Source organism: Nematostella vectensis, chromosome 7 (genome assembly GCF_932526225.1).
Source record: "Nematostella vectensis chromosome 7, jaNemVect1.1, whole genome shotgun sequence".
NCBI classification, from domain to species: Eukaryota; Metazoa; Cnidaria; class Anthozoa; order Actiniaria; family Edwardsiidae; genus Nematostella; species Nematostella vectensis.
In genome coordinates, this window is record NC_064040.1 from 14,841,503 (window position 1) to 14,860,549 (window position 19,047).

Genomic DNA, 19,047 nt, shown 5'->3' on the forward strand with positions numbered 1-19,047 from the left:
CAAAACCAATATAGGGGGGGGGGGGGGGTGAATAGGTTCGCGGATCGGCGGATTCGGCCCCGAAATGCTCACGGATTACGGAATTTAATGATTATTATATCACGGATCTGTTGACAATTTGGGCGCGAGTCTCGGACTTTGACTGCTTTGACGGTCCAATTTCGTTAAAAATCAATTAATAAAAGAGATTGTTTCGTAATCGACCGGAAGTAAACTGGTGACAATGCGGCTCCATGCTAAACAAGGAGACATGTAACATGCTGCGAAATGTCGCCTAGTTTAGCCACCTCCAAAATCATTGTAGCGCGCGCCAAATCTTAAAGCAGCGTCAAAGAAATGTTTCTTGGATAGCTAAGGCCCGATTCATAGTTAACGGGAGATATTGAGGAAGGGGAGCTCCGAAAATTTTTAACCACCAAAAGAAGGGAGGTTTCGAAAAAAAGGCCCTCTAAAGGGGGGGGGGGGGGCTCTGATTTTTTTAGGAGCCATACTTTTCAGCTTCAATATTTTGCTGATAATGACCTAGTTTGTAGCACAAAATACAGATTGAATATTAAATGACCAATGTTTAGTAATTCTGCCTTTATAAACCATAATATAGATACTTCCAGCTTTCAGTATAAAACAGTTGGATTTACCGATACAGTTTATTATCAGTGAACAGGAAGAAATGGAAATAAACTTCTAAAAAGTGGTAGAGCCCGCAAATCCACAAAACGATATACATACAATGTTTTATACGTTGGACGTTATCCCTTTTTATACAAAAAATATTCTTAGCAAAAACAAATATATACAAATGTATACTCCTTCGCAGGCATCCTGCGGGGTGGACCATGTAACTTTTAAGGGGGGTGTTGAATAAAATTGCTGCAAGCAACAGATAGAAGAAAAAAATCCTTGCAACCCAACCCTTCAGCATTTTACACGATTTTACATGCAAAAAGTACATATGGAATTATGAATGTCGAAACCGAAAGTTGTGAAGAGATGTCAGAGACTCTAAAATAATGATAAACTTGACTAGATCATTAACTAGGACAAGGAGGGCAGCTTGCAGTATTCATTTTCTAGATTTAAAGCTTTTTGTTAGGGGGGCTCTGAAATTTTAAGATGGCTCGAGTACAAAAAAAACTCCCCCCCTCCCCCTCGGTGTATTTAATGAACACTCCCTTAGGGACTTTAAGCAATGACGACGACAGAACTCAAAATAGAAAAAAACTTAAATTGCACTGTCTGATACATTTTTTCACTCGTTTTTCTTGACACCACCACATTAAACTCCAAACTCAAAGTTTTAGAGGACGGGAACATTTGCGCTGAAAACCAGACTATAATTGTTCTTATAATTCTTTGAAAATAAAAAAAGCTGAAAGAAACTTTTCAGCTTAGTGAAAATAACAATAACGATACCACTTGTCCCAGCTACTAATTAAAACTTACTGCAATATTCTAATATATATGTATATTTTTATTTATTTACAATCTCAGGATTTTTGGAGCTCAGTTCTTGAGCGACATTTCAACTCCAAGCAACAAATACATCTTTTGTACAAATGTTCTTCCCGGCATGCTTTGCAAGTCAACGGAAACAAATTCCGAGCCAACCAGGCTCCACTTGGGATCAGATAGGAAGTCTGGTAACGAGCCCCTGGGGCGCCTAACTGCCACGCTGATACCGCTGGACGGCCCAGCTCGAACAGCAATGGACCTGAAACAAGAAAAGATGAGCTTAGATAATTATGCTGGAATTCGCAACAACAGAAAACTCTACGAAATACTATAGTTCTCGTTTCATTTTTTTTTGACCGAGAAGGGTCTGGTTCTCACCTGTCACTATCAGGTGACGTCACCACCAGTCCTGCCGCGTGTCCCTGGTACTCAACAGGTCCGGTGGCCACGTGATTGCTGTGGTGTATCACGTGCCAGCCTAAGCTGACGGCCATGGTGTGTGCGACGAGCACTCGGTGCTGGGCAACCTACAAACACACACTCTGGTAAACATGCTTTGGTAAACACACTCTGGTAAACATGCTTTGGTAAACACACTCTGGTAAACATGCTTTGGTAAACACACTCTGGTAAACATGCTTTGGTAAACAGACTCTGGTAAACATGTTTTGGTAAACAGACTCTGGCAAACATGCTTTGGTAAACAGACTCTGGTAAACATGCTTTGGTAAACAGACTCTGGTAAACATGCTTTTGTAAACACACTCTGGTAAACATGCTTTGGTAAACAGACTCTGGTGAACATGCTTTGGTAAACACACTCTGGTAAACAGACTCTGGTAAACATGCTTTGGTAAACAGACTCTGGTAAACATGCTTTGGTAAACAGACTCTGGTAAACATGCTTTGGTAAACAGACTCTGGTAAACATGCTTTGGTAAACAGACTCTGGTAAACATGCTTTGGTAAACACACTCTGGTAAACATGCTTTGGTAAACAGACTCTGGTAAACATGCTTTGGTAAACAGACTCTGGTAAACATGCTTTGGTAAACAGACTCTGGTAAACATGCTTTGGTAAACAGACTCTGGTAAACATGCTTTGGTAAACACACTCTGGTAAACATGCTTTGGTAAACAGACTCTGGTGAACATGCTCTGGTAAACACACTCTGGTAAACATGCTCTGGTAAACAGACTCTGGTAAACATGCTTTGGTAAACAGACTCTGGTAAACATGCTTTGGTAAACAGACTCTGGTAAACATGCATTGGTAAACAGACTCTGGTAAACATGCTTTGGTAAACACACTCTGGTAAACATGCTTTGGTAAACACACTCTGGTAAACATGCTTTGGTAAACAGACTCTGGTGAACATGCTTTGGTAAACACACTCTGGTAAACATGCTCTGGTAAACAGACTCTGGTAAACATGCTTTGGTAAACAGACTCTGGTAAACATGCTTTGGTAAACAGACTCTGGTAAACATGCTTTGGTAAACAGACTCTGGTAAACATGCTTTGGTAAACAGACTCTTGGTAAACAGACTCTGGTGTCATGTAAATTCGTTTCCCCGTGCAATCAATTTCCTTCGATACTTTTTTGTGTTTGCGTTTACTAGCACTTCATGCTACGTACAATCAATACAACTCTCAACGATCAACGTTTTACACAATCAAGTGACTATCAAGCGAATACGAACAATTCAATTCAATCCAATCCAATACTATACAATGTTCTCCCTATTTATACTGGTAAATAGACTGGTAAACAGACTCTGGTAAATAGACTGGTAAACACACTCTGGTAAATATTCTCTGGTATATAGACCGGTATAAAGACTCTAGAAAACAACGTAGGAGAAGACGAAGACAGAAGGACCAGACATATGATGGATAATTCGCACTCAAAAATAAGCGGGTAGGAGATGCAAGCGGCTTCAAGCTCTGTTACAATCGTTTTGTTACCTGACTCAGCAGGAAATCCTTCAGATCTTGCACATGACTTGAGCATGTGACAGAGCGGCCATCATCACAGGTAGCCTGCACCTCCTGGATGCCAATCTGAAGTCGGACAGACACCCTGGAGAAGGGAATGAGATGGTTTTTGACACCTCTTCTCATAATTCTTATATCACCTGACATAGTCTAAAAAATCTACAAAAAATATTGAAATTGATCACCTCTTATACTCAATCAAAGAATATTACTACAAACTTATAAAAATGAATCCAGTGTGTGCAGTTCTAGGGGGGGGAGGTAGGGTGGGGGATATTGGTGAATAATGTGGGGGTGTTAACCACAGTTGATGATGGAACTAAAACATGGATATAGTGCAATATGTGATTATTGTTGGCTCAGTATTTCTAGCTCTTTTGAAGGGAGGTATAGTGCAATATGTGACTATTATTGGCTCAGTATTTCTAGCTCTTTGGAAGGGAGGTATAGTGCAATATGTGATTATTGTTGGCTCAGTATTTCTAGCTCTTTTGAAGGGAGGTATAGTGCAATATGTGACTATTATTGGCTCAGTATTTCTAGCTCTTTTGAAGGGAGGTATAGTGCAATATGTGATTATTGTTGGCTCAGTATTTCTAGCTCTTTTGAAGGGAGGTATAGTGCAATATGTGATTATTGTTGGCTCATTGTTTGTAGCTCTTTGGAAGGGGGATATATTGCAATATGTGACTATTATTGGCTCAGTACTTCTAGCTCTTTGGAAGGGAGGTATAGTGCAATATGTGATTATTGTTGGCTCAGTATTTCTAGCTCTTTTGAAGGGAGTTATAGTGCAATATGTGACTATTATTGGCTCAGTATTTCTAGCTCTTTTGAAGGGAGGTATAGTGCAATATGTGACTATTATTGGCTCAGTATTTCTAGCTCTTTTGAAGGGAGGTATAGTGCAATATGTGATTATTGTTGGCTCAGTATTTCTAGCTCTTTTGAAGGGAGTTATAGTGCAATATGTGACTATTATTGGCTCAGTATTTCTAGCTCTTTTGAAGGGAGGTATAGTGCAATATGTGATTATTGTTGGCTCAGTATTTCTAGCTCTTTGGAAGGGAGGTATAGTGCCATATGTGATTATTGTTGGCTCAGTATTTCTAGCTCTTTTGAAGGGAGGTATAGTGCAATATGTGACTATTATTGGCTCAGTATTTCTAGCTCTTTGGAAGGGAGGTATAGTGCAATATGTGACTATTATTGGCTCAGTATTTCTAGCTCTTTTGAAGGGAGGTATAGTGCAATATGTGACTATTATTGGCTCAGTATTTCTAGCTCTTTTGAAGGGAGGTATAGTGCAATATGTGACTATTATTGGCTCAGTATTTCTAGCTCTTTTGAAGGGAGGTATAGTGCAATATGTGACTATTATTGGCTCAGTATTTCTAGCTCTTTTGAAGGGAGGTATAGTGCAATATGTGATTATTGTTGGCTCAGTATTTCTAGCTCTTTTGAAGGGAGGTATAGTGCAATATGTGATTATTGTTGGCTCAGTATTTCTAGCTCTTTTGAAGGGAGGTATAGTGCAATATGTGACTATTATTGGCTCAGTATTTCTAGCTCTTTTGAAGGGAGGTATAGTGCAATATGTGATTATTGTTGGCTCAGTATTTCTAGCTCTTTTGAAGGGAGGTATAGTGCAATATGTGACTATTATTGGCTCAGTATTTCTAGCTCTTTTGAAGGGAGGTATAGTGCAATATGTGACTATTATTGGCTCAGTATTTCTAGCTATTTTGAAGGGAGGTATAGTGCAATGTGATAATTGGGGGATGCTATGAGCAATGCAGCTTTTCACGAAGGCTCACCTGCCGCTGTCTTGCAGTTCTGGTGCGTGGATGTGGATGACGGCAGAGGCTGCTATCTCTGATGAAACACTAGCCCAGTTACACTGAAGACAGGGATCTGTCACTTCTGATGACAGTTTGCCAATCATCTCCATCACCCTGGAAACAGGCCATGGAATTTATGTTAGGGTCAATCAGAAATTTGAGAAAATGGTCTCAAACCTATTGCAGTGGAACTCTGGCATCTCAAAATCCTTCTCTCTCACTTTAGCTTCCCTAGAAGCTAGTTTTCTTTAATTTCTACTTGGATAAATCAAACCTTGCTTATCTCTATTTTTTTTCACCTCTCTTTTAGGTTCAAGTTAACAAGGTTCCACTTGACTTATGCTTAAGTGCAAAAAGAAATATTCATTGACATTAAGCTTACTGTAGAACTTAAATTTTCTTATGTCAATCTGAACTAAGTAACTTCAGCATGGAAAAGGTTTACAGACAAAACACAATAGTTTCGAAGGAACATTGTTTGTCCATGTTCATACTCACTTGGTTTTCAGGATCTGGTGTTTTGCAACAGAGATAATAGTATTTAGGATAGGCTCACTGTGAAAAAAAAAAAAAAGAAACGTTACTTGCAAAGAATGCGGGATTAAGACCAACTGTACCTTGCCTTTGATTTTTTAACCTCATGATCAACCATAATTGTTCAAGATACATTTCAAGAAGTATTCTTTTTCTTTTCGCGAAGTGAATACGTCTCTTACAAACATTTAGAGCGTCAATATCGTCTATGAAGAAAGTCCTTTGTCACAATTTCTGGAGATCTCACATGTTTGAGTCATCATTCCAAAATATTGGCACTCGCTATGATTTCTGCTAGAGGCTTTGTTCTTGATAGCCTCATAGAAAGTGTTAGTCTCTAGCCTCAAGGAGAGTGTTAATGAAGACTAAACACTTTTGAGTGGACCTTATATCTCAAAACCTATACTGTACTTAGCTCAGTTCTGAGAGTGGCTACTTTTTTAAAAGCGGTTCGAGTTTTTTTTCATCATTTTTTTTAGATAAGACATATATTCATAAATCTTACTTTTCATATGAGCCTCAAGGAGAGTGTTAATGAAGACTAAACACTTTTGAGTGGACCTTATATCTCAAAACCTATACTGTACTTAGCTCAGTTCTGAGAGTGGCTACTTTTTTAAAAGCGGTTCGAGTTTTTTTTCATCATTTTTTTTAGATAAGACATATATTCATAAATCTTACTTTTCATATGAGGATGCAACCTCTGATGATCTCAAAGCCCCTGGTCCAGCTAATCGCAGTTTCTTGCTGGTTCCAGGGATGAGATGCGCTGTGACAGGGTTGGGTGGGGCCATTGTCTGGTTCTGTTTGTGTCGTCTCCTGAGTAGTGAATGTAGGATGTACTCCAGTGGGTGGAGATTCAGTGCTTCTGGTTGTTCATGCGGGTCTTGAGACATCTATGACAAACAACAAAATGTCAAAATGTATGATCAACCCTTACATTATGCTGTTAAATAATTTCCAATGTCTTTTGTATATTATTATATTTGCACCTCTTTGTGATTACACAATGTAAGTTTTAAAATCAACATAATGTTTAGTTTTACAAATATCACCCGCTTTCTGAAGCACCTACAGTATCTTTGTTTCTCAATGCATTTCCCCCATCATCCTTTTGCAGTGCAACACATGTTAGCGTAGCCACCTTAACAGCTTTATATAGTAGTCTAATTAAAACCAATGAGGGTGTGACAAACATACTATCCAACTGAAATAACTGTCACTAGCCAACCAGAGAGTCAAAGAAATACTTGAGTGTATATCAGACCACATCCTTATCATGGAGATCAGGCACACAGGGAGCGTGCAAGAAAGAAAGAGGAGATTTCTCAATCGGGATTTTTTAGATTGGATTTCTTGATCAGAATTTCTAGATCGGATTTCTTGATCAGAATTATTTTGAAAATCAAAGGTTAATTAAATAAACAGTCCAATTAAAATCCCTTAAACTTGACTCAACCCTTGAATTATCTAGAATAGAATTTTCCTAATATTGTTTGTTATGTTTAGCTTATAGCTTTTCTTTTCCCTCTTGATATGTAAATTTCTAAACTGTTTTTACAGGCGCTAATTGGAAAAAGTCTCCAGCTCTAGTCAGGCGACTAATTGGATTAGAGACACTTTTAGAAATGGGTTTTACAGAGCAGTTGCCCAGGGTGTCTTTCACTCCTCTTTCTTTCTTGCACACTCCCTGTTTGGCCGATCTCTGCAAGGCCCTTGGTCCTAGAGGATGTACAGACCACTACGGAATCCTCCTACTGTAGCTATGAAGTCTGTATCAATCATACTGTTATTCTCGTGTTGCTTAGCTAATTCTTTCAAAACTTTGAATTCTAGTCACATTAGCACTATAAATGACAATGCAATACAGAAAAATACAAACTTTATTGTAGTCATGTTTAAAACTGCCAAGATAAGCCGGGGTTCAACCCTTGTTTTAGCAAAAGGTTGAAAGAATTCTCAGGCACAATTGCTGATTATACACAAACTAAGCAAACAATAGATATATAGCTTGAAAATTAACTTGAATACTATAGTGTATTTGTGTGTATATTTACCGTCTCATCTTTAGGTGTTGGATCCTCATCAGTTGAAGTGGTTTTGTTGTGAGAATAAGTTATGCATAGCTCCAAGCCTGGAAATACCTGAAAACATCAAAATGTACCGTAACGATTCATTAGGAGAGGGGCGCTTGAGGTTGAGGGAGGACACTAATTTGGGAAGGGACTTTCATTTAAAGGAGGGTGCTTATACAAATCATTATGGTAAATAAAAAATTAATTTTATGATATATCAATATATCTTACACCAGGTTCATAAAAAGTCATAACAATGACATTGATGTCCTGTAAAAGAAGACTCACCTCTGTTTTGATCTCATTCCCCATGACTAAGTTTGTTGTAGTTCCTCGACTGCTATATGCCTCTTGGGATAACTGAAAATAAGGCATCGAAGAGCAACATTACACTTGGGACCAACTATTTTACTGCTCTAAATAAAATCCTCAATATCCTATTGGCAAATAGGTACCTACCCCTCCCCCTTCCAACACAACCCCCCCACCCACCCCTGAACCCCCAGCTACGCCCCTGAACATGGCTGGCTAAAATATGAATCTTGCTGTAGATTTTAATTTTTGTAATCTGTTTTGCACATGCAATGGAACTCACCTGGGTGAATAACTCTTTGCAGAACAGGTTTCTCTGAGCCGCTTCTAATTTGCCTTGCCAGGGTTGTCTACTGTTCATTTTTGCAAGGACCTTACTTTTCCCTTGAAAAAAATAAAGAATGTGTTTGTCTCTCTCAAAAATATTGTTATACCTGAGTACTTGTGTACGTCTGTCTCAATAAAATTGCTTATACCTGAGTACATGTGTGCGTCTGTCTCAATAATATTGTTATACCCAAGTACTTGTGTACGTCTGTCTCAATAATATTGTTATACCTGAGTACTTGTGTACGTCTGTCTCAATAATATTGTTATACCTGAGTACATGTGTACGTCTGTCTCAATATTATTGCTTATACCTGAGTACATGGTATGTCTGTCTCAATATTATTATTATACGTGAGTACATGTGTTCGTCTCTCTCAATAATATTGTTATACCTGAGTACATGTGTACGTCTGTCTCAATATTATTGTTATACCTGAGTACATGTGTACGTCTGTCTCAATACTATTGTTATACCTGAGTACATGTGTTCGTCTGTCTCAATAATATTGTTATACCTGAGTACATGTGTACGTCTGTCTCAATATTATTGTTATACCTGAGTACTTGTATACGTCTGTCTCAATATTATTGTTATACCTGAGTACATGTGTTCGTATGTCTCAATAATATTGTTATACCTGAGTACATGTGTACGTCTGTCTCAATAATATTGTTATACCTGAGTACATGTGTACGTCTGTCTCAATATTATTGTTATACCTGAGTACTTGTGTACGTCTGTCTCAATAATATTGTTATACCTGAGTACATGTATGCGTCTGTCTCAATAATATTGTTATACCTGAGTACATGTGTACGTCTGTCTCAATAAAATTGCTTATACCTGAGTACATGTGTACGTCTGTCTCAATAATATTGTTTTACCTGAGTACATGTATGCGTCTGTCTCAATAATATTGCTTATACCTGAGTACTTGTGTACGTCTGTCTCAATAAAATTGCTTATACCTGAGTACATGTTATGTTCGTCTGTCTCAATAATATTGTAATACCTGAGTACATGTGTACGTCTGTCTCAATAATATTGTTATACCTGAGTACATGTGTACGTCTGTCTCAATAATATTGCTTATACCTGAGTACATGTGTACGTCTGTCTCAATATTATTGTTATACCTGAGTACTTGTGTACGTCTGTCTCAATATTATTGTTATACCTGAGTACATGTGTACGTCTGTCCCGGACTCTACAATCTGGACATTGACTTCGGCCACTCCTTCTAAATCACTACTGACTTTCACCTCTAGGGCACCAGAGACACTAGGTGCAGGGGTGTTGCCATGGGTGTTGTCAACACCTGTTGGCTTGGTGACTTCAAACAGCCCAGGATTCCAGAACTGGGAGCCAGCTAAAACACATCAAAATTGCTCAATTTTCACAATTTTTATGTCACTTTATTTTCATGTCACCTTTTATTAGTTTTTGAAAATAGTGAAATTCATGAATTTTAAGTGACACGAAAATAGAGTGCAAAAAAAGTATTTGATAGTACATTATGTACATCATGCCTGCCCTTTCCTCAAGCAAGTATTTTTTTTTAATCTGTCACAAAAAGCTGATCAAAAACTATATTCTGATATCATATATAAGATTGACTGAACTGTTCAATTCTGAATCAATAGGATATTAGTTCAGCAAAGAAGTAAGTCTGATATGAGGACCTAGGGGAGACTGTCAAACAAAGTTCTTGTGCTCAACTTGCATAAAGGTTTTTCTGCTTATAACCAGCCACTCTTCATACTAAATCTTCCTAAGGTGGTTTAAGTCATTTGGATCCGCTGTGTACGCACCTGATCTGTACGTGAGGTCACCCATCAGGCTGTTTCCAGTACGCTTCAGTCTCCATCTCTGTCGCAGGTTAATCAATTCTGAGTGGAAATCACTCCTTTCCTGGTCAGGTCTGGATTGTTGTGACATTCTTTCCTGGACAGCACTCTCCATGCGTTTTGAGCCTTGCAACAAGATGGTTGCCGCATCACGCAAATTCTGCATTGAGAATAAGTATAGTTAACCCTAGCTTTCGCAGACACCCTCAGGATTGTAATTTAATTTCTGGTATATGGCAAGACTATAAATAGGAATAGGTACTTTTTAGTAATATAATGAAGTAAAAATTGTTTAGAATTTGTAGCCAATGTTTTCAATGTTTTAAAGGTGTCTTCTACATGAGGAATGACACTACCAGCATGTGCTGTTGTAAAGCACTCTACCTCTTCTTATCTTTGTGAATTCTCCCTAAAAACACCTGTGTTTTAAAGATACTAAGAAGCCATACCCCCAAAAAATTATCTCTAAATAATAGCAGAAACAACAGAAATTCCATTCTTGATATGTGCATTCCCAGGATTGGCCAAGGGGGGTGCGCAGTCATAGGAATCATATGGAAAAAGCATAGAATTTGGAGATTCCTTGATAAGAAATGACCCACTTTTTGGCCAACAAAGGGAGGGGTGGGCAGGCACCCTGCCGCCCCCCCCCCCCCCTGTGTACTCGCCTGCTTTATATCAAAGACTAATAGGCATAGGGCAGTTAAAATATTTTTTCGCTTATTTTATAATTCAGTACCTTCTTCTTTGCTAGTAGCTGTAGTGTTGGTTTTGAGATTGCTTGTGACTGTGAGACAGGGTCCAGCACAACATACTTCTTCTCTTTCACCACATTCAACAGGTCAGAGAGAACGCAAACCTCAGTCAGGGCATTCCTGAATCAATAGAAAGAAACTTTTATTAATTACTATCACTTTCAAATGATGTCATTATTGGCTGCTTTGTTGCCGGAATAAGGGGTCATATCACTCATTTTTTTAGGGGAAAAAAAGACAAAGGAAAATAGATTAATAAAATACACCAAAAATGGGAATTCAACTTTGCAGAGTCAAATTCCAGTTTTTGGTGTATTGTATTCATTCTTCTGGTTCATCAACACGACTATTTTGGCTTTTTGTATTTATTTTGTAATAAGATATGACATTTAAAGAGATCCTAGAAAATAGAGGTCCACCTTAGTTTGGTTCGAACAGAGTCCCATGGCCAAAGGGAGGGCTGGAAGGTGACTAACGTCTTGTTATCACTTTCATCATCATTGTCATCAGCATTATCATCTGCCTTGCTCTTAGCTTCTGAGAGGAAATCTATCTTGTGTGCAAGCTTTGAAAGCTGCTCTGACATAGATAACTGACTGATAGAAGAAATAATAACAAGTCAGTTCCTATATCAATTAATAATATTTACGAATAACAAGGTGCAGTCAAAAGATAATCTAATCTTCGCATTCAGTCTCTACTTTTTACCTAATGTAGCAAATGCTTTAATCTTATTGTATTCTTTACTTTTATTTTCAAAACAAAAAATATTATCAGATTTCAGATAAACTCCAAATAAAACGTGGTATCCCTTATACTTAAAAGGACAAAAAGATTACAAATTCGTATCAAATGTATGGTCACATAACATTGATTGACTTTTTGCAGATAGTAGTTTTCTTTTTATCAATTAGTATCAATAGTTTTAAATAAACAAATACACTTGCGACCTCAATTATTGGTCAAAATCGAAGAAAATAAGCAAAATACTTTGGATTTACTTACGGTACATATTTTTCTTGCCCATCTCTCGCAATTTCCTCCACTTCGCTCTCTAAAAGCTGTTCAATAGCGATGTTCACAGACAATCCGGCCGCCATGTTCACGGGCATTTTGCTCGAATAAATATCATTGCGCATGCTCAGGCATTCGGCCGCTGTACAAGTTCTCGCTGGCTTGGCGTCAACCGACTCTCAGCTGTTGTGCCTGGGCGGGAGTAGGGAAATCCGTTTTTCACAAAAATCTTCCCTCAAAATAGGTAAGGAACCATACTTTAGAAAATACATTTCTGTAGAGAAGATTCCATAGAGTTTAGCTATGTTATTTCATAAGGGGGATGGTCTGAGAAAGCATTTTTGTCGGTTTTCTTACGTGAACGATTTGGCGGGTTTTTGTAAAGCGATCACCATTCATTTCAAAGCCGTATTTTCATTCAAACAACCTGTTCGCATCCCAAAGATTAATAGAACTATTGCAACTCATGGTCACACAGATCAGTTGGTTGGGAAAAACGCGTATTTGCCGGTGTATTTTGATGTTCTATGTTCGTGGCTTGTTGGTGGTTTTCGTGTTTTCGCATTACCGAAGTGAGACGCGTTCATCCGTTCCGACAGATGTTCATACATACTACTTTCTGATTTCCATATATATATAAAGCAATCTTCATCAACAATTGTAGCATCTACTAGCATTCCAAACCGATCTCAATGCTTTTTAGTCTTATTTTTAAATCTTGCTTTGGATTCATTGGAGAAAAAAATGTCTATGTACTGTAATTCATGGCGCGCATTTCGCCACGCACATAATCGATATTTGGCATATGTTATTTTTGAGGGACGCGCGTACTTGCTTTCGTTTAATTTAAATACATAATCTACAACCTGTAAGCAAATAAAGTGTCTCTATATATCTATAATAAGTATTAAACCTGATATTTTTTGTCCGGGAGCTTTTAATTTTAAAGACTTCAATGCAAAATTATTTTTTTAGTGATTGTACGTCGTGCGCCTTTTAAAAGGAACCGGACATTGTTGAAACGTTTTATCATATTTTTGGGAATTTTAGGAAATCCATATGTAAGTTTTTAACTTGTACAGGATGCTTGGAGGTTCCATTAAATGGATTTAAACATGGAAGAAACCACAAGGATATCACGGGAACTTTTTAACAAATATTAGGGTTGCTTGTTTTGAAATAGCTATATGATTAGCATTTTCCCCTAAAAAAATAAATACATGTATAAAAACAAACCGTGCCATCGTCTGATTAACTAGTATTATTTCAGGGCTTGTGTTTCTATTTTTCTTTAGCTGTAGTTATGGTATTGTAACTAAATTGTTGTCTAGAACGGATGTGCATACCCTATACAGCCTCCCATATCGATCTTACACACAAACCTCAATTGATCACAGTTAAGCATATTGAATTATTCGAAAATTGCTGATATGAACTCTGATGCTGTTAGAATGTGTATACAAGCTTTTGTTATTGTGGTTTAAGATTTTAGCTGACATTTTTTATGTTTTAAGTATACCTTTTCCTACCCAAGGAAATAAAAACTATTCCCTTCATTTTTTGTCTTAGATAACGTTTTCTTTTTTTAGCAACACAGATAAATTGAACTTCATTTGAACATTGACAACACTTACATTATTCTTATAAAACTTTATAGAAATGTTTACATAAAAAAAGTTGTTTCATGGAAATTTATTCCGAGGATTAAAGATCAACAGCATCCACTTTAGAAGGCATTCCCACCTATCTTTTTTGATTGATGTACAGTTTTAGAAACTGTAATTTCCTTGATCTTGTATGGACAGATGAGTCATGGATGCAAATTTGAGTGTCAAGTTTTGTCTGTAAAATGTTGGGATAATAACCAATTTGAAACAAATCTGAAACCTTAAAAAATCAACCTACTTTGATGCTCGTAAGTTAGGGTTAAAAGAGCAGGTTTTTATTTATTATTTTTTTTCTGGTGTATATTCTGAAAATTATTTGATTATATGTGACACGTTTTGGAAATGATTGGTTTATTCTAGGGGTGACACCTTTTCAGGGTTTATATTTAAACAACAATTTCACTTTGGACAACACTCGTCTTGAAATTATTCAAACAGAGCATATGTTGTACAATTAGGTAGGTTGTCTCGCGCAGACACGTGACGTATCAGTCCATACTGTGTCATTATTGACCACAAGAGACCACATGTGTTTACTAGTACCATCATGCAGGATGACGCACACATAAGCGACATATTCATAGCTTGAAACGCTCGAATAACTCTTGTCTCATTGATTATTCCCTCCCCAGGGTCGATCAAATGGAAAGTATTTACCTCAAGGTCACGCAGGACTATGTTCCCACTGACAACGATAAAAAAGACGGTGGAAAAAATAACCCGATATCCGTTGAGCGCGGTGACATCATATTCGACGTGCGCAAGCTAGACGATGGATGGCTGACTGGGAAGAATTTGAATACGGGTAGATCTGGCCGCTTTCCATCGAGTTGTACCGCGAAACTATCAGACATTGATAGCAATAAAGATTCATCCGCGGTAGATACGGGCCCTAAAGCAAAAGATTCCGTAACAAAGGAGCCAGCCAGTGCGAAACCACTAAAGAGCTGGCAGAAATCAACGAGCCCTGAAGCGAATAAAGACTCGGATTCGGAAAGTCGGAGGCCCGCAAACCCGAGACCTTTCGCTCTGTCATCGAAGAAGCCGAGAAGCCCCAATGATAACGCCGAAAGGAAAGAAACTTCGGCTGATTCTGGAGTCGTCGAGGACTCGGAAGATTATTATTTGAACGACGATCCGGCCGGGAAAGGGAAACCGAGCGAGGCAAAGAAACCGACTTTTGGGAAAATCTACGAGACAAGAAAGCCGACAGAAGCTGCGAATAAATCGTTGATTTACGAACCAAGCCGCTTCCAAGCGTCTAAGATTTATTCTCCTGGGCTTGTAGCTAAAAGACCTAGCGTGTCTAAATTGAAATCGGCTTTCTTGGACCAGGACCCGAAGACCACGAAAGCGCAAGATATGAAAGATAAACCGGAGAAAAACAGTGCTAGTGGAATCGAGTTGAAAAACAGATCGAATATTAGTCAACCTGGAAAGAAAGCAGAGAGCAAACGGCCGATAGGGAAAGCAGCCTTGGCTAAAGATGACGAAGATGATGATACGCTATATGCCAATTATACTGAAGTAGACGAGTCCAAACCGGCCGATGAAAACAAGAATGATAAAACTGATGGTGCGAAGACAGCTAAGAAAATAAACATCAAGGAAAACCCTCTGTCAGAGGAAGAATCCGGGGCTCCTTACCATAGCTACCAAGTGCCGTTATCGGCCCCAGATAAACCCGAGAAAACCGGGGGGTGCTCTGAGTGTGACGAGCCTCATATTTACGCGGCTCCTAGTAATTACCAAGAACCGCCGTCATCACCGGAAGCTAAGCAAGGCAAATACGATTTCGACCCGACAGAAACCCCAGCCAGTCGCGATAAGACCCAGGAGAAGCAACCACTGGAGAAGACTAAAGATAAGGAGAAAGAGGAAGCGAATAGGCGCTCGTATAACCGCATGGCTTCATATGAGAGCATCGGAAATATCGGCCCCGAGAAATCGAAGAGCGCCAAATCATGCGAAAGTCTGAAGGAAGCGGTCAAGAAAGTGAAGAGAACGAAACAAAACCTCGTCTCGTCGGGGCGCTATCCTAGGATGCGTATTATTGGAGGCATAACCCTCGGCCTTGTAATTGGTATTTTTATTTTCTTTATGGTTTATTTACTCGCTAAGTTGCACGTATTGACAGCTCTCGTGGCGGGATTTATCGTGGGGTTCGTCTGTTCAATCGTGTTCGGGTTTTTGGATCGCAAGAGAACATTGTGTGTGGCTTTGCTTGTGTTTCCGAGCTTGTTTGCATCGCGTGGGAAGGTTGCCCTGTGGATTATTATCACGTTTTTCATCATTGCTGGCCCACTGTGTAATTTCGTGGCAAATATAGAAATAATTGCCACGGGCGATGGTTGCGTGCTCAGTTCAACAGATCATAACATTAGCTCAAATGACACTAGCAATAAGCACGTCCATCCGGCGCTTCAGCACTACAGATCCATGGCCCTAGATTTGGAGCTACTTGTCAGCCAGGCCCTGTCTCGTATGGACTACACTGCAACAAACACGTCTGGAAATTATACCGTGTGTGAAAATTTAATGAATGGTGCAAAGATCGAGTGCGCACGTTCGGCGAATAACATCTACAATTACTGCACGTCGAAATTTCTCCCTACTGGAAAAGAAGGAGATGTTAGACAAAAATGCGAAGAGCTATTGAGTGAGAAACTATGCAGCCCTATATCAGAGTCCCTCATCGCAGACACGTGCGAGAAGTTCGATATTCTTCAATGTAAACAGACTCTCGTAGAGATAAGAGGTGTTTTGAATGACTCGCGGGTTCAAGCACTGATTGGTGGCAAACCACTCGTGACAGCTGGTAATGGAACGGAGAAGTGCAGCGGTTTCGTATCAGTAGCCGGAATGTTATTACCACTCCTTGTACTACTGGTGCTGTACGAAGCCTATCGATACCACAAACTCTACATGGCCATCAATAACTTCGATAATCAATACTTGACGAGTCATTTCAAGACTATTGAAGACACGCGTAAAGCCAGTGGCGCCGGTGATGGGTTAATCCCACTAAAGAAGGGCGAGCTCCAACGTTTTATCCAACCAACATCTTGGCAATTTACGATCACAGAGAAAGAGCACATGGCGAAATCATTCGCGGCTTACTTTCTCTATTTGTTCTTCGCTTTGATAATTATCCTCGTTGATTATTATGTTTATTTTACTATCACGTCCAAAAAACAAAGTCAACAACTCAAGGATGAAAGTTTAAATAAAACAAACACCACCACAGAGGCTGGCCCAGTGGTCCCGGTATGCATCCGCGAGGTACACCCGTTGTCTTATGTGTACTTGGTCGTGATATCAACTTTGCTTGGCTTGCTGCTCCTCATGATCACTATTCAGCCCTATGTCCTTCGCCTGAGGCACTACATCGCTTCCAAGTTGTACAGGAGGCGTGAGCGCAAACGGATTGCCTACTTATACTACAAGATTCTGGAAGAGCGCAAAGCCTTCCTAAAAGAAGTCATTGATAAAATCAATCTGCGATCCGAGGAAAACCATGCCATGGATTCTCTCGACAGTGTAAGAGTCCTTGCCTGGAATTTCGGCCCGGTAGAGACTGTGTTGACAGGCATAGGGGTGAATCTCCGTGAGTGCATGGTATGCGGCAGAGGCTTGAATCGCAAGTATATCTACTGTGAGACGGAGAGCTGTGAAGCGATTTACTGCCGTACATGTTTCTGGGACTTGGAGAATAAATGCTTGGGGTGCATGCGTAATAGTAACCCTGTGTCGAGGTCCTCAAGTTGTAACAGCGGGAATGGAAAGAAGAAACGAGTGCAAGAGGTATAAGCACCAGATTTGTAAGACTGCGAGAAAAGAGCAGCGATATATAAGAGCGATAAGGTGACAAATGCTGCATGGTGCCCGTACATGGGCTCTGGAGCATACACATAAAGCCATTGATAGTCTGGTAAGACCAAAGATACACCCCAAAGGGGTAACACAAGGGGACCTGTAAATAAGATTTAAGTGTAAAGCTTAAGCAGCGTTAACTGGTGTACAAAGTACAAGCGTCAGAGTTACAAAGGCATAAATATGGTAAGAGTCACGATATGTGAGTAAGGATTGTATAAATTGGCTTCTCATCCGGATAGTAGAGAAATAGCAAATGACAATTTCAGTTACACTAGGACCCTATTTCCGCATCTTTAACTTATTTCTCCTGTTAGATCAAGATACTTTAGTCTTAGCATTCCCCCCAGAGTTAGCAGGGAGTTATCCGTGTAGAAATAAATTTAAGTAAACTTAAAACTCCCTGGTAAGACTAAGCAAGATCCAGTTTTGCGAGATCTAGCTATCGGAGTTCCACTGTCTTGCTGAAATTTAAACTGGAATATTTATTTGCTTTATCGTTTATCATCTAAAACCCAAGGTAAACGGTTTAAGTTATCAGGTAGAATCTTGTTTTTTTTTTTAACATATCTGGTGGGGCTGTAAAAATCTTTGGTTTATTTAATGTTCATTTCCCCATACTAATGGCCAGGATAATCTTGTACATTTTTCACAGCACATAATTCAGTGAGGTCTAGAGAAGCCTCAGGGGCGGATCTAGCTTTTCGCTAAAGGGCGGGGTTGGCACAGTGAAAAGGGGAAGGGGTATTTTTTTGTTACGTATGGCTTCCTGGCAGCCCAAAGAGGGTTTAAACCGCCTAAACCCTCCCCCTTGATCCGCTACTGAGTCTGGATTTGTTCTGATACGTTTAAGACAGAGAAAAACAAATGTTTTTCTAGTTAGGCGCAATGAGTCTAGTACCATACTTTCGCCCTCATTATGTTGGTGTTTGCCGAAATTGAAATGAAGATTTGAGTTGAAGGTATAATGGGTCAAAAACATTGATATTGCAGTTAAATTAGTTATTTAGGCACAACAGTAAAAATGCTTTAAGTATTTAATAATGGAGTGAAATATCGAAAGAAATGTTTGCCTATAGAAATTATAATAGATTGTAAGTATAGAAGTTAAAGAAAAAGAACTAAATAAATTAAACATGTCGTTGTGATTGCTATGCAAGTGTCAGATTTCTCCATTTATTCTCCCTTAGGAAGTAAGGGGAGACGGAAAGGGAAAAGGGGCGAAGTAAAATGTTAACCGCACGTGTGAAAATCAGTGTGAAGGAGGAGGAAATAGAAACGAAAGGAGCTCTACTCTCCTGTCTACTCTTTATTCTTTTACAGGTGATTTTTACACGCGCGTCAACT

At 39.1% G+C, this 19,047-nt stretch overlaps 2 protein-coding genes across 2 annotated transcripts; one reads left to right on the forward strand and one right to left on the reverse strand.

Moving 5' to 3' along the window:
* Window positions 1-1,450: 1,450 nt before the first annotated feature.
* LOC5503063 (mediator of RNA polymerase II transcription subunit 17) lies at window positions 1,451-12,304 on the reverse strand. The gene is made up of 14 exons (XM_001624108.3): window positions 12,152-12,304; window positions 11,566-11,742; window positions 11,131-11,266; window positions 10,356-10,551; window positions 9,722-9,913; window positions 8,497-8,597; window positions 8,190-8,261; window positions 7,884-7,970; window positions 6,508-6,722; window positions 5,791-5,847; window positions 5,269-5,406; window positions 3,422-3,536; window positions 1,831-1,979; window positions 1,451-1,711 (listed from the first exon to the last, which is right to left on the reverse strand). Exons 1-14 carry the CDS (start codon window positions 12,283-12,285, stop codon window positions 1,504-1,506), a joined length of 1,977 nt encoding a protein of 658 aa, XP_001624158.3. The 5' UTR covers window positions 12,286-12,304; the 3' UTR covers window positions 1,451-1,503.
* LOC116610622 (DC-STAMP domain-containing protein 2-like) lies at window positions 12,303-18,854 on the forward strand. Its single transcript, XM_032371341.2, has 2 exons — window positions 12,303-12,404; window positions 14,460-18,854. Exon 2 carries the CDS (start codon window positions 14,470-14,472, stop codon window positions 17,635-17,637), a length of 3,168 nt encoding a protein of 1,055 aa, XP_032227232.1. The 5' UTR covers window positions 12,303-12,404; window positions 14,460-14,469; the 3' UTR covers window positions 17,638-18,854.
* Window positions 18,855-19,047: the final 193 nt, after the last annotated feature.

What these genes read in the sequence shown, in the direction of transcription:
- LOC116610622 (XM_032371341.2), top strand. Translation starts at nt 14,470, where the DNA reads ATGGAAAGTATTTACCTCAAGGTCACGCAGGACTATGTTCCCACTGAC.
- LOC5503063 (XM_001624108.3), bottom strand. Translation starts at nt 12,285, where the DNA reads ATGCGCAATGATATTTATTCGAGCAAAATGCCCGTGAACATGGCGGCC. An exon ending in GGAATGAGATCAAAACAGAG is followed by an intron (nt 7,971 to 8,189) that starts GTGAGTCTTCTT and finishes TGATGTTTTCAG; the next exon opens with GTATTTCCAGGCTTGGAGCT. An exon ending in ACGTCACCTGATAGTGACAG is followed by an intron (nt 1,712 to 1,830) that starts GTGAGAACCAGA and finishes TTCTTGTTTCAG; the next exon opens with GTCCATTGCTGTTCGAGCTG.